The following is a 15401-nucleotide window of genomic DNA, read 5'->3' as shown; positions in this document are numbered from 1 at the left end:
GCCGTAGAGGTCCTGTATAATGACTGCTTCTACACAGCACACTCAGTACATCATGTTTCTATTACAGCTACGGGGCTTGAGAGTATGGGAAACCCAGAGTTGACTAAAACACAGAACACTCTCTGTGCTTCAGTGTGCAATTACCGTTCAAGAGACTTGGGTTTGTCTTAAGTGCCCCCTTCAATCGGCTCGACATGTAAAAGTGTATATCTTTCAAAGACAGGTGGCCTCTTATAATCCATTTAGGTTGTGTCCCGCCATCAAATTAAATTACACCTCCAGACTTCCAGTGGTGTTTTCCATATATTGGCGTAACGGTACATTAACTGTAATTTGCAGACTGCAAACTGAAATCAATCCTTGGAAGTTGTGTAACTTGTTTTTCTATCCCCATTCATTTGATTTATATTAATGTTGTAGAGTCTCAGATGAGCTCCTCGCTGCTGTGGATTATTGGGGAGCTAGTTTCTAAGATTTAGTACTTGAAAGCTCAGAGTTATCTGTGTGCAGAGTGAAGAGGCTCTGGGCTGAGGCACCTCTGCTCTCCATCTGTCATCAGCTCAGCTCCGCGTTAACTGATGTTTGATTCGACCATTCGAGGGGTCAGACAAACCGGGGAGCTGCCAATGTGCTGTCGTTTTACCAAAGAATACTGCAAAGAAGTAGTCAGGTCAACAAAACTGTGTTTTCTCAAAAGATTTAGTTGAATTCTTCTCCTCCTGTGTCCGACTTGTGGAGATGATCAGCCAATATTTAACTTACCGTTCATGTCTGCGTGAAAACTGGAGGATTTTGTCAACATGAAGTTAAAAACATTACATTTTTTACTCTCTGATAATTAGAGCTGAAATGAGGAGTTGATTTATCAGTTATTCAATTAAAAGAAAATTAATTGTCAACTGTTGATAATCGATCAATTGTCAGACATTTTGCAAGCAACATGTCAAACATTCGTTGGTTCCAACTTCCTAAATGTGAAGATTTGCTGCTTTTCTTCGTCATTTATAAAGTAAATGAAGAGAAGACAAAAGTCAAGAAAGCCTTCAAGTAAAAACTGTTTACTCAAAGATTAAAGTTGACTTCTACTTCTTTTTCATTGCAGTCTGGTTTGTGAGACATTTTAAAAGCGGTTCTTTTTGTCAAATAGCAAGAGGATGCAATTTAGTGTGCTTTGTTTCAGTAATTTACTGGCAACTAAGATGAAATGCGTGCCCCGAGGTTCTGCTCCAGTGTCATCACACTTATCAGCCAGAAATAGCAGTGAAATTGTAAGTTCACCACAGGCCCTAAATGGCGGTACAATTATAAAGCCATTTAACTATTATCCCGAGCCCTTGGAGACCAATATCTCTGTATGAACTCCTCCATCAACAACTTTAAAGCTCTCTTAAGCTTACAATCTGTGAGTTGAAATTTCTGGAATGCGTTAGCGAGAGCTTTGTCCACAATGCCTCATCAGTCCTCTCTGCTGGGGGATGACAAAACGCTGCTGCTTTCTTTAATCTTGAAGTTCCTGCTGTAACTGCTTTAGCGATCACTGATTATGAGGAACCATCAGACAGTGTACTGTACACAGACCTTTCCTATTCATTCATCTCGCCGTTTTCCTTCGTTTGCTCCCCTCCCACGCAGTTCAAATACTTGAAGAATCTGCTGCTCGTCCACGGAGCCTGGAATTACAACCGCGTAGCCAAGTGTATCCTGTACTGCTTCTACAAGAACATTGTCCTCTACATCATTGAGGTGAGTCCCACACAGTAGCTGTCAGGACGGAGAGTCGAGCATTGAACCAGATCTGAATGCAAAGCATTGAGGTTTTTCCACATGACATGATTGGGTAAAGGCAAAGATTCCTTGTTAGAGTTTCCATGTTTGTGTTTCTGTTGACTGGCCCTTCACATTACCTGCCAGTTTGTGTAGCTCCCGGGTAAATGGTTTGAGTTTTGACGTACCTGGACAGAATATACGCAAACAAACAGGCACACTCGCGCGCGCACACGCACACACACACACACACACACACACACACACACACACACACACACACACACACACACACACACACACACACTCAGTAATGAAGGGAAAGCTATACTTAATTAACTGGAGGTCTGACTTCAGGAAATCCTCGCCATTTACTGGATCCTTAGAATACATTAATCCACACAGCTCATCTGAACAAACGTTTAAAAGGATTACAAGATACATTTTTACCATTTTACACAGACAAATATGCCTTTAACACTGGACACACTGTATTCACAGAGGACAAAAATGTTCTCTCCTTGTTTTATTTTGTTTCTTAAACTTGCACAAAATCATCAAAGTTTAAAAAATTTAATGTTCTCAGGAGTTTTAGACGTCAAGATTTGAGGTGCTCTTGTGCTGGGAAAGAGAGTAAATGGAGCGTAGATTTCCTCTTTGCTTCGTCCTCCTTTTGATAACCATTTTTAAACAAAGTTTTCAGTCAGCAGGTTTTGAAGTGAATTGAAGTACAGTCATAGATTATTCATAGGCTTATTATTTAAATGTTTGTATAATAAAGGTTATTTGTTTGTATTTAGTTTCATAAACATTGTGAAAAGCTGCAAAGATTAGTCAATTAATCGATTAGTTGATCGATGAAGAGTAAATGTAGAGTCTCTGGGTTTTAAACTGTTCATTGGGCGAAAGAAGCACTTTGAAGACATCGCTTCTGGAAACTGATGAGCATTTTTCACAATTTCTTAACATTTTATTAACTAAACAATTAATCAGTTAGTTGTGAAAATAACTGGCAGATTAATCAATCATGCAAATCATCGTTAGTTTCAGCCCTGCAGATTATTAAAGTTATTAAACTGGAGAAAATCATAAGCAGGTGATGAATGCTGTTCAAAGCCGCCCTGCTCCACTCTGCTTGTATATCAGTGGATGCTGGTTAGGAAGATCTGTTGGCTGTGCGGTAGGTTTGATGGCATTTGACAGATACCAGGCCCGGTACTGATTGCAGGTTCAGAGCTATAACCAAGAATGACCAGACAGGTTAAGTGCTTCCTATCAGCAGCAGCTTTATCATCGAGGTGCTCAGATGTTTTGATCTAGCGGGTCTGAGGCGAGGAGCAACAGTGGCTCGGCATCTCCTTAAAAAGTCAGAAGTCAGGAGTCAGTGTGTGATCACTAACTAAATATCAAGAAGTTTTAATGGAGATAAAGGTAGGAACTTTATCGCTCGCTTCGGCTTTACAAAACAGCATATTAAAAAAATAAAAACAAAGAACAGAACATAAGAGACCAGATGTTTTAATAAATGCAAGTGATTTACACACTTCCTCTGCCTTTGTGCTGTGAAGCGGGGACAGTCTTCAGAGTGCTCCCTGCTGAGCTGTGCAGTGGCCACAAAAGGATCAGCCACATGTCTTTAAAACATCATCACCACATAACCTGTCAGGGAAATATGAGCACTTTAAAATGATTTTGTGTTCATCCTCCTCCTGTGACACTTGACCTCTGATCCCCTTTCTCGTCCTCACTCGGGTTTATACACCATGGAGAATCAGTCGACTACCTTTTACATTCCAGCATGTCTGCTTCTGGCTTATTGTGACCTGAAGTGAAAGAGGGCACTCAGGCTTTTTTCCAGGCACTGCAACTGTTTGATCATAATATCCTTTTCCAAAAAAGGTAAAATACAAGTTATAAATGCGGATCCAAAGTCAAATTCAATTTGCAGCAAATTTAATTTAATCCTGTCAGTAAAAAACATGACGTATGGCGTTTCATCTGTGCTGGAATGAGTTCATTTAGTTTTCATCCCTGTTCTTAAGCATGTTCACTCACTCAGAAGAGGTGATGTAAAATGTATATACTACACACACTCACGACTATGCAAACTCGTCTTTTATACTCTCTGACCTTCATTTGAATCCTAAATGGTCCTTTATGTTCACTGGTGGACTGAAGGGGGGTGCTACCATGTTTGAAACAAAAAGAGGGCTTCCTTCCCAGTGGAAAAAACATCATGAAGTGCCATGTAGGGCGCAGAGGTGAAGAGTGAGAATCAAAAAACAACAAATCTAATCTCCACCAGGGTTTGTAACGGTTTCACTGTAGATAAATCAGGACTTTCTGTGCGCTGGTGCCCGACTCATACAGCTGGTGCCCTTTTTATTTTTTTCCGCCCCTGCCCCTTAAACATCCCGGTTCAAAATTCCCCTTAACATTATTTATGCATTTTTTTGTCAACCGCAGCTTCTCTTTGAAACACACAGGTCTCTTTTCAAAGCAGGTCTTTTCCTACAACTGGAACGTAACATCTATAGTTCTGTCTGCAGGCGGAGCTTCTTTCTAGCACACCTTTTGTTACTCCCTTTCAGAAAACATAACTCCCCCCCCCTCCCCCCGTGCTACGCTCCTTCAGGGGATTCAAGCAGATAATGGGGCATTTCTTCACTCTTTGGCTGCTTCGATATTTCAAATGTCCCTGTTTTGTAAGACCCTGACATCTAACACAGCAGCAACCCCAGGGTACGGCTAAAAGCTGCGTTTGTTGCACTAATAGGTTTACTTTTGTGAGCGCATGTTTTTCCCGTCGACTCCCAGGCTACCTTGCAAGGAGAGAATCGAGGATGTTGACGGGAATTTCAACTTTTTTGTTCGCGGCACCATTGTCTGGTACAGTGTGTGTTACGATTTGAATACCGGGACTTGGAGACTCTGTGTTTAAGCCTCTTTTCGTCTCCCTCTCTTTCCACTGGCTCTTTGGTTCTTTTTAAGAGACATAGAGTAGGAGGGCGAAGGCTTCTGCGGCTATTGTGGAAGACGTGAATGTGAGCGCAACTTAGTCCGAGGCTCTTGGATCGGTTGTGTGATCATTCAGGATTTTCTGTGACTCACTGAAGGTTAATTGTGAGTCAGAAAGTAAGACTGTTGCTCCGGTGGATGATTGACTGACAGCTGGAACTGCTTCACAGCGTTTCCTTTGGCTTTCCCCAAAAATCCTGATTATGGTTGGCATTCCTCTTCCCTAATCAGTTTGAGAACAGTTCAAGCATGGTCACAGTTGAAACACGATTATCTAATTAAACAAGGCAGTCATAATTACTCAGATATTTTTTAAACAATGCGCCCCAGTGCTTAATGAACATTAAGTAGAATTCATAACTCCTACTTTGTGACAAATTACACTATTAGCTAAAGAAGGGTGTGAAAAGAATTAAATTCAGCCACATTCAAGCTAAGAGGCCTTTCCAAAGGAAGCCATGGCAACTTAATTCAAATGGCCGATCCAGCTGGCCACTCATGTTTGATTGACACATTGCCAGGGTGCTACAGAGGGGGCTGATGGACAAGTGGCATTTATGAGGCAATTACATGAAAGCTCATTCAGCCCGGCTCAGTGTAGTCAGAGACGGCTCGGAGCTGCAGAGCAAAGCTAGCCGACCATCGCGCGCTGAATGAAGCCAAAGAGGCCGTGCCCGGCATTGTTAAGGCAGCTTGTGTTTGTAGCTCCACATATTTCCAGCATATTTATCAGCTCCCTCTTTATGTCCCTCTTTATTCTTCGCTTGCTTTGTGCATGGATTCCATTAGCAATTCTGCAGAACTAAGCTTAAGAGTATCAGGACTCACATTGTTGGGGACAAATGTCATGCTCCCCCCTCCCCTCCAACCCACAGCCACTTCTAGACAAGGCCTCCGGAGCAGCCTTGGAATCAATGATTTTTGATTCGCTGATGAATATGCAAGAAGTCTTCTTATCGGCTAGCCGTTGCCCAATCCCCCTTTTCTCAACTCCCGCTTCCCTCCATTACTGTTTTTCATGATGTGCAGTCGGGGAGAGAGGCCAGCCACACCCCTCCGCTGAGTGGCACTCAATGAGGAGAAGAAAAGGGGAAGAAAAATCCTGCCTGGTACTTCCCCTAATGAGCAAATCAATGCATCTGTCCCTCAAGAGAGGAGAGAGGGAGAAAGAGAGAGGAGCTATTGGGACCCCGAGGACCAGGCCAAAACACTCACACAGAAGCAGTTACCACATGCTATGAATAGGAGCCTTTTTTAACTTAGCACAACAATATATCAGCTCAGAGCCTCTCATTGGGCAGAGCTGTAATTAATTCAGCAGTTTGACCTACCCGCTAGCCTCTCGTTACCATTGCTTCAGCCACGCTAATGGTTGAACCTGCCTCATGGCTTGCGCTTCAACTTCACATAACCCATAGCAACGGCATCTGAAGGTATTTTCAGCAAGCCAAGACCCAAAACACCCAGAAAACTATTCTCGCAGTGCCAACAGATGTACTGTACACCTTCTGATTCTCATGGTTACAGAGCCACATGGTCATCCCACATGAATGTGAAAACAGGCCCCTTCTTTATAAAAGAAACAACATCATGGTAGAGTGCACCTGATGGAGTGGAGGGTGGGATCTGTGATGGGTGGGTGTGGCAGAAAGGGGAGGTGAGGGGCAGGGTATGGGGGCACACACATAAACAGTGGCTTCATCTATAGGCAGCCACCTCCTCCTACCCCCAACCAAGAGAATGAAGGGGGGGGGGGGGGTGACAGACATTTGTTTTCATGCATACTCTTAGACGATTAAATGGGAAGGGCCAGCGGCAGATTGGTATTGGTCGTGTAGAGAGTGGCAGCAGCGGGTGGGGCCCTCAAATAGGCTTTGTCCCAATCTGAGAATTTGTAGCAGTTCATGCCTTCATAATGAAGTTAAATGAAGCGAGGAAATGCTTGGTAGGCCACGGCCAAAACACAGCACCCCTGATGTTCTCCTGACAGATTTGGCGCGAGCGAGAGACGATTCTGGACCTCGAAGTGTCAAACAGTAACACAGCGAGGAACAATTTCTGATTCACAAGCAGTTTTACTCCAGGATATGTCAGACAAATCCCATAATTCACATGCAACATGTTTCCTACTAGACACTGTATTTTAACCTGAGGTGGGAAGTAAGAAAGTACGAAGAGTTTGTTAGAGTATCTGTACTTGAGTAAAATTTTTCTGAAATCTTTTTATTTTTACTTCCTACATTGAAACACACATATCAGCACTTTCCACTTCTTACATTTTCAAAATAGGCTTCCTACATTAGTTTTAATGCATTTGAGGGGAATTATCGGTTGTTTTTATTTTGCGTCATTGCACACCGCTTTCAACATCACAAGACTGATTTCAACCAAGACGTAGCAGGACGAAATGACGTGGCGTCTTAGTGTCTGGTATCTGCAGAGACCCTGCGGCCCTGCCTGGATTTTCTTATTTTTTCACTTTCTTGCTTTTCTTCAGACACTCAACTCACCCAAAATGTCAGTATTTGACGACCAGAGAATGAGATTAACTATCAACTATCTTTGTGGTGTGTTTACGAACAGCTTGGACAAATCCTCCTGATTCTACTTTAGAGTTTAATATATATTATTCTTCACTTTTACATTTTGAGTACGTTTCAGAGCCTGTACTTTCTTACTTTTAGTTGAGTGAAGAAGCTGAGTCAGTACTTCTACTTTTACCAGAGTCTTTTCTTACACAAGTGTCGGCACTTCTACTTCAGTAAAGAATGTGTGTACTTTTGCCACCTCCGATATTAACGACTCTACTTGCATGCAAATGTAGTTTATTCAGAATACCTGGCTCCTGTCCTGGTCTAAGAGGCATTGTTAAGTTCAGATAAGTCTGACCATTCAAGATAAGCCTCATCTCCAGCCAGCATATGGTTTACATTACCTCCGTCTCCCTTTCCTTACACAATATATCAAAGTCTCCATCATTCAGAGTCCAGCAGCTCTAACTCTGCCCCCATATCTCACCTCCTCTGTCACCCACTTGTCTTCAGGTAGATCAAGGAGGGAAATAGTGGGCTGATATATGTTTGTAGGTAATCCCGTGATGAATCCAGTCCAAAATTTGCATCGTGGAGGTGGTTTCTGGAGGTCTGGGCTTTCCCACTGTCGCTCATTTGTCCCTGATTTGTTGTGTTGTGGCCTCTTGCCTTTCCTGGGTTTGAAACCTGGCTAAGTTAGACTAATGAGACGTTGATCATGGGTCAGCACTTCAAACAAACCCGCTCATGTTTTGCTTGTATTTTCTCATTTAAAGGAAACAATTATTTTTCCTCCTTTACTCCCAAAACGATCGTTATTGCAAGATGCATCATCTTTACAATAATTTCAAAGATGTATAAGCAGGAGCTGCTCACTCTTTGATATTTTTCATTGTGTAAGAGACCCTGCTGTCTCTCTATGAAATCAGTGAAGAATGTGGTGTGACAGAAAAAATGGATTGTTAGTCTGTAGACATGGTGAGCCCGTCTCAAATCTGATAATGGTAACCACTCACCCTCACTATCACTAATGGAAAGCATATACCGGTAATGAAAGGGCAATTAGAAAGACTACAGAGATTTAGTGTTTTCATCATCTAGTTTGAGTGAAGCCTGAAGTATCAAGTTCATGACTAAATGCTTTACTGATTAAAGTGACAGTAATGGGAAATGTGAGTGTTTTGGTCACAAAACCATTCTTGTCATCTTGGTTTATCCATGAAAATGAAAATTCTTCTGTAAACTGCTTTCTGCTCTTATTTTTGCTCTTCTTACTTTTTCTTTGTGTGATTTTGTCTCCCATAGATCTGGTTCGCGTTCGTCAATGGCTTCTCAGGCCAGATCCTGTTTGAGCGCTGGTGCATCGGCTTGTACAACGTGGTGAGTGTTAATAAAATCAACTCTCTAAAGAGCCCACTTCACTTCTTTCTGACGCAGAACTGATTTGCAGTGGTACCTCAAGACCGATCCCTTTATTGCGTGACTATGTCATCAACATCTTGAAGCCTTTCTCCTTTATTTATGACCTGTTGTCAAGTCCATATTCCCTCTGTGCCCTAAACTATGTACAGAATACGAAAGAACAACAGCTCCGCTTGCCCCAAAGAGTGTAGTTAGCGAGGGCAGCTACGTTTGAATGATAAAAAGAATAGGAAGAATGGAGCAGCGACTGAGCTGGCGGCTGATGTAGGGAGTCCCACAGGGCTCTATAATGGGACCACTCCTAATGAACTCATATTTCATATCTGTCATGAATTAGGTAGAAGAAAAAAATGTGCATCTGCAGGTCTGATCTTTAATACCTTGCCATTAAGCCCACAAGGAGTTGATATGTAACTTTAAACTGTTTATTAAAACCAACTCAATTCAATAAACACAAATGAGTGAGAGAAGTGTGAAGTGAAATTTCCCCTGATTCCCGATCGGCCTCAAATGGAAGTAATTTATGGGAGGGACGAAACTGTCAAGTGAAGAGAACATTTCCACAGCTCGGCACTCACTTCATAATAAACCACCACCTTAGGACCCGCACTGTATTGGGGGGTGGGAAGAGGGTTCAGTCTTTCACTTTATCCCAAAACTGGGAGAATTCCTCCGACTCAGTGGGAGTCTGTCAGAAGCAGTGGGCTGAATCCGCCCCTCAATGGAGATCTTCCTGGGCCTGGCTCTGAATAAGAAAGGAGCCCAGTGGAGCATGTCCTGTGACCCGCTGGTCCCGCAGACTGAGTCCTGCAGACTCCCACTCCAGATGGGCCTACGGGGAACTCACACCAACTGACCCGCTGAGCCCCCCAGCCACACAATACCATCGCTCCTCTCTCAGCAGCTGCTATACAGAACAACATTACAACACCACTAAGAAATTACACTTCAGCTCGGCTTAAATACCTGCTTCTTAGTCAAGAGCATCGCAGATGTTCGCTGGAGATGGAGATGGGTTTTGCATATGAACAGACTTGAAGCATGACGAATCAAAATAAGAAACTGAAGGGTTTCAAGGTCAGTGGTCTTCAATGATGTAAAGTAAGGAATGAGACAAGTGGAGAGCAAAATGAAGCGAATTAGTCTATACATTTAACATATGGAGATCGTGGCGATGATGAAGACAGCCTCCTACCATAAGTTTTATTAGTTTTACACGCTACACAGTGCATGTACGGAAGTTTTATGAAGTTCTCATAGTTCAAAGTTTTCAGTTGCGAGAGACAAAGAAATCTTCATTATATAAAAGACACTGAAGTGTTTTAAAGTCTTTCAGCCCTTCATTACACGTTGAAAGGGGACAAATTAGATCACACAAATATCTGAAACAACCCTTTAATATAACCTTCTTGCAAATGAAAGTTTGTTTTGTTTTATTTTAAAGTAACTGCTCACTAAATGATAAGAATGTTTCAGTACTAGTGTAGCCATGATACTGGTCTTTATTTAGGGATGCACAAGTTGTGTAATTCTGGGCCGATACCAATGTTTATAGCAACAGTTTGATCCATTGCCGATACCGGTACCATGTGCCAAGGAAACAAAGATGTCTTCATGTAAAAGATAAATGAACTGTTTTGAAGTCTTTCAGCCAGTACACTGCAACGTCGCCAGCCTTTTTTGGCCTGCTATACATTTATCTACTCGGTGATGATCATTTTTCAGTACTAGTGCTGTCACGACACTGGAATCTGTAACTTAAATACCTTACATCAATACTCCACAGCGTGTTGACACAACATTGAGGGCACATTTTAGACTTATTTAAGAGATAGATATAACAAGGCGTGTGTACTGTGTTTAAAGCTCAGCATGGTGGTGATGGGTTTATGTGGACACTACAGCAGTGTGTTTATCAGAGAGAAGAGTGTCAGAAAGCACCGGGTGTAGTAGTATGGCTATATCGATACTGCAGAAAATGAGTATTCAAACTGTTTAAACTATTCAGAATCAATACGTATCAGTATTTTGATGTTTTTAGAACACTGTTCAATACTAACATAGCTTATACAGTGAAGCCGTCAGGAACCAGCATCTCATGAATCTGCTGGTGCAAATCTGATGCGACACACCAAATAAACCATCGGTGAGTGTTAGCAGGTAGGATGGCGGTCAACAGGGCACGCTGTCCACATGCACTTTAAAATCAGTAACTGTAATAACTCAAAGGTCTTCTGACCAGCGTGTAAAAGTGTTCATTTGCATGTTACAGGCTTCAGATGAGATGTGGTTTGAAGCATGTGGACCTTTGAGTTGAGATTATTTCCTCACACATTGTTCCCCCTCAGGTCGGGAGTGAATTTTAATCCTTAACATTTTGGACAAGAGGCTTTTTAATATCATCGCTTAAATACAAGAGGTGATCATTTGTGTGGAAAACCTAAATATCTGTGTAAAACATCACATAATCTGAATTAATCTCAGATTAACCGCTCATGTTTCTGTGCTCTGTTTTTCTCTCATGCAGATCTTCACTGCCCTGCCTCCTCTCACTCTGGGAATATTTGAGCGCTCATGCAGGAAAGAGAACATGTTGAAATACCCCGAACTCTACAAAACCTCCCAGAATGCAATGGGCTTTAATACCAAGGTAACACTCATCTGTAATACATGTCGTTTGAGTGCATATTTACTGTTTATGTGTACACAACCAGATTTAAATACTACTGGGATGCTTTTTTTTACAGTTTTGTATTATTCTTACTTTGGTCTTTTTGTTTCAGTTACTTGTCGCGTTATCTTGAGTGTCTTGGTTTGGTTTTCCCAAATCCAGTGCAGCATTATAAGAAACTGTCCCTTGATTAGTAAGGAACTTGTACTCAGTATTTGTTTTGGAGCACTTGTCATTTGTGCTCCACCACACAAATGAAAAGGTCAACTGTTCCAGCTCTTACAACCAATTAACATCACATTAATGACACGAGATGTTCCTGTCGTGTTGTTGTTCGGGACTGACGCGTCTCCCGTCACAGTGACCTGGCAGCTGCTGTTGGTGGGTCTCCAGTCGTATCCCGGTTTGGCCTGGCTTGACCTATTCTGTCTGGTCACAGGGGCTGTCCGTTAGCTTTCCCCCGCTGGTAATAAAGATGTCTCCTCCTTTCTCCATGCTGAGCCGGAGCCTCGGACCCTCCTCACAGGCGTGGAGACCTGGTTAGCACCGCATGGAGGTGGATTAAAGGCTGATTGGCCATGGCGGTCAGGGGCAGGGAAGGTCAGATGGGTTGGGGGATGCAGCAGAAAGAATCGGGGGGAAAGAGGGAATAGAGAGAGTGTGCTGTCATTGTTTGACAGCATTTGTTGCGGAAAATTATGCAATTTGTTTAAGTGAGAGAGTTATTTGTTCTCAGAGCAGAGCTGTCAGATTGAGTTTAACCCATCCAGGACCACACTCAGTGTATGAATCACATCTCGGGTTTTACTGAGCGAGGACTAGTAAGCATCAGAGCCAGTAACACATTTTTAATAAATGTATTTTATCGGCAATCGGATAAAAAGAAACACTGATTCTGATAATAAAATTTAACAATTACGTGTACTTTCACTTCACCAAAGTAATATTTTAACATCTTTACTTTCACTTAAGTTTAACTTGTTGTTACTTCCACGACACTGTGCCAAACATCCTCTGATTCCAGCTCCTCAGATGAGAGGATTGGATGCTTTTCTTTGTTTTACATGGAGAACGATTTGAACACATCTCCCAGGGCTTCACGAGTTTTGGCATTTTATAAATAAAACAAATGGGCAAATGAATCACTGATGAAAACAGTCGTTAGTTGCAGCCCCACTAATGTCACACCTGTTTTCTCAGTTTCTCACAGAGCTATTACTGCAAAAGTTACTAAAAACATTTGACACTGTGAACTCACACATGATTAATGATTACATGTTGGGTCATTAGGTGAGTTAATGTAACTTGTTATGGTTCGGATTGTTAATTAATGAAAGCTAAACAAATAAAGGTCATTTGGTGGCAAAACAGACCCGTTTTACACAAAATGAATGCTATTTGTTAAAGCAGTCTGTGATAACGTTGACGGCATCAGACATTATCTTTATTCCATAATTTACACCGTCGATTACAGAGATATTTGTCCTCGCAACTGCTGATTTAATCATCCAGAGTAGTGGTTGGATTCTGTTGTAGGGTGGATTTTCCCTTCATTAACCTTTTTGACTTCATTAACGGTTTCGAGCCAAAAAAGGGTCACGAAAGTATGCGTCTGATAGTTAAAACCTCAATTTTTGTTTGGGCCACATTTTCCAAGACCCATAAATGATGACTCGGCCAGGTCAGCAGGTTGTTTTTGCTGGCTTGTCCGCTCTTTTCCCGAGATATTTTCCTTGCAGCTGGCCCGAGGCGAGGCGAGAAAATCCAGCAGGAATTTGGCCCCTCGAAGCCTGTCTTTTTGCACGCCTGGCTCTTTTGTACACAACAGATACTGTCTTTGTGAATTAAAGCTGTTTGTGTTGAGGTGAGAGAAGGGAGGTGTTAGAAACTCGAGGCGTGGCTTCAAATGTGTCGCGCGTTCACTTTTAATGACATATTCCTGACACTTGAGTCACTGTAATAAACCGCACTCCTGTCTATGTAGTCGTAGTAATTAAAGCAGTTTACCATCAACTATCACCTCTTACGCGGCACCTTACACTCTTCTGTTTCTGTCCCCGACTGTACAGAAAAAAACTGGAAGGGGTGGGCAGCTCTGGAAATATTTGGCTCAATATTAATTACTGGCATTCATGCTTTTTTTTTTTTTTTTTGGCAATTAGGAGCTCCACAAAGGGCAGAATCTTTACAGGACAGACCGGGCATTCATCCGGAGGGGATCCCTAGCAACTCGCTGGGATACGAGTGGAAGAAAGAGAGAGAGAGCAGGGTGGCTTGAGGGGTGAAAGGGAGGATCCCACTGTGACAAATGATTATGAACATTTATTGATTTCATTAGCATTCATTATTGTGCAGAGGAAACTGGGGCTTGTTTGCACCCCCACAGTGCTTTGGGAACGGGAGGCTGATTGAGAGCTGAGCCTGTCAGTGGGAGGCTAATTGGCATAAACATGTGATTGTAACATTAGTGATGATTTAGTCCACATTTGACCACAGAGATAGATGGAGGAGCGGGGGTTGGTGTCGGCCACCCGTTGCTCTGTGTATTGGGTTTGTGTACACAGTGGGTGGGTGAGGTAATCCTGGGTGTGTGTGGGGGGGGGTGTCTGCTGCCGGACTTTGTTTAGTCGATAGAGAAGGTGAGGAGGTCGTGCCACTGAGGCCAAGGTGTTTTAGAAAGGCTGAAGACGTTTCCCTTCACTGTACTCTGTCCTGCTTCACTCTAGAGCTGCAACAACTAATCAATTGGTTGTCACCTCGAACTATTTTAATAATTGATTAATCGTTTTTAAGTTTGTCTTGTTCCAGCTTCTCATGTGTGAATTTTTCTGGTGTTTGTCTATCACAGTAAACTGAATATCTTTGTGTTGTGGACAAAATAAGACATTTGAAGACGTCTCTTTGGGCTTTGGGAAAAAAACTTCTGATACTTTATAGACCAAACAACAAATTAAATAATCACGAAAACAATCAACATATTAATCGATAATGAAAATAACCATTAGCAGTAAGCCTGGGCGATATCCAAAAATGTTATAACGCTACATTGTCCCACCCAAATATCGTGATAGATGATGACATGTAGCATCATTCAAATATCTTGGCTCGCCATTTTCTCCGGCTTTAAACCCTTCGATATTGCCAAACTGTTGAGCTGGCGTTCTTCCTAGAAGCTAAGTCCTCCATGTCTGTATGTTAAAGTGCTGCGTGCGTGCCGCTACATCAGGCGCCTTGTCTCCGCTGCCAGGACAGTTTAGCACGCGTTTTCGTTTCAGAATAAAAGCCAGAAGATGCAGTAACAGCTGTTTGATACTGTGAAAATGATCACAAATGTAAAAGTAAATAACAAAGTAAATATCACAGTGTTCAATAATATCTAATATTGGCCCAAGCCTGGTGAGCAGCCCTGCTTGACTTCCTACTCTTTTGCCTTTTCACATCCTTTCCTGGCAAAATACTCAGAATGAACCTACAATGTAAAGCCAGTGTTTTGCTCTGCACTCATTCAGGAGAGGTGGTCCACCACAGTAACAGCATTAGCACCACAGCTAGATTTTAATAAAAACAAACACAACGATCATAAGGCCCGGTGCATAGAAGTATCCCTTCATCACGATCACATAACTAAATATAAACAGCGATGGAAGTGGAACAAAAACAAAACATTGCCTCCTGCCACCACTGCTTCAAAACATTTACAGAGGAAACATTGAAAGCAGAACTAATACTTATTCCAAAGTGACTTTAACCTGCAAAAATCCCATGAAATTTTCATTTTTCAGGGTGTCCAGTTTGTCTGGAAGAGGACTTGTTTCATGTTTCACGGACAGGTTTGCTGAAGTTGTTGAAAAGTGTGTTTTTAAGAAACAAGCCTCTGATTTGTCGTCTGCCAAAGAAGAGGCCAAAGATTAAAATGTGATGTTTTTTCTGTTTTCATTTTTCCTCTGTCAGCCGTTTGCTCTCCGACTCTGACGAATTTTCAGCTCCCTCAGAAT

General features: G+C 42.2%; 1 protein-coding gene across 4 annotated transcripts in view; it reads left to right on the top strand.

The window, feature by feature from the left end:
• atp8a1 (ATPase phospholipid transporting 8A1) overlaps positions 1 to 15401 on the top strand; it is a 115968-nt gene that overhangs the window by 79717 nt on the left and 20850 nt on the right. For all 4 annotated transcript variants that reach the window (XM_084353742.1, XM_084353743.1, XM_084353741.1 and 1 more), the window contains 3 exons: positions 1633 to 1743; positions 8619 to 8693; positions 11263 to 11385. In XM_084353742.1, coding sequence (XP_084209868.1) covers positions 1633 to 1743; positions 8619 to 8693; positions 11263 to 11385 — 309 coding nt within the window. The remainder of the gene's footprint in view (positions 1 to 1632; positions 1744 to 8618; positions 8694 to 11262; positions 11386 to 15401) is intronic.

Source organism: Pagrus pagrus (genome assembly GCF_965226575.1).
Source record: "Pagrus pagrus genome assembly, chromosome: 5".
NCBI classification, from domain to species: domain Eukaryota; kingdom Metazoa; phylum Chordata; class Actinopteri; order Spariformes; family Sparidae; genus Pagrus; species Pagrus pagrus.
Note: the sequence above shows the minus strand (reverse complement) of the source record. Positions and strands in the feature narration are given on the sequence as shown.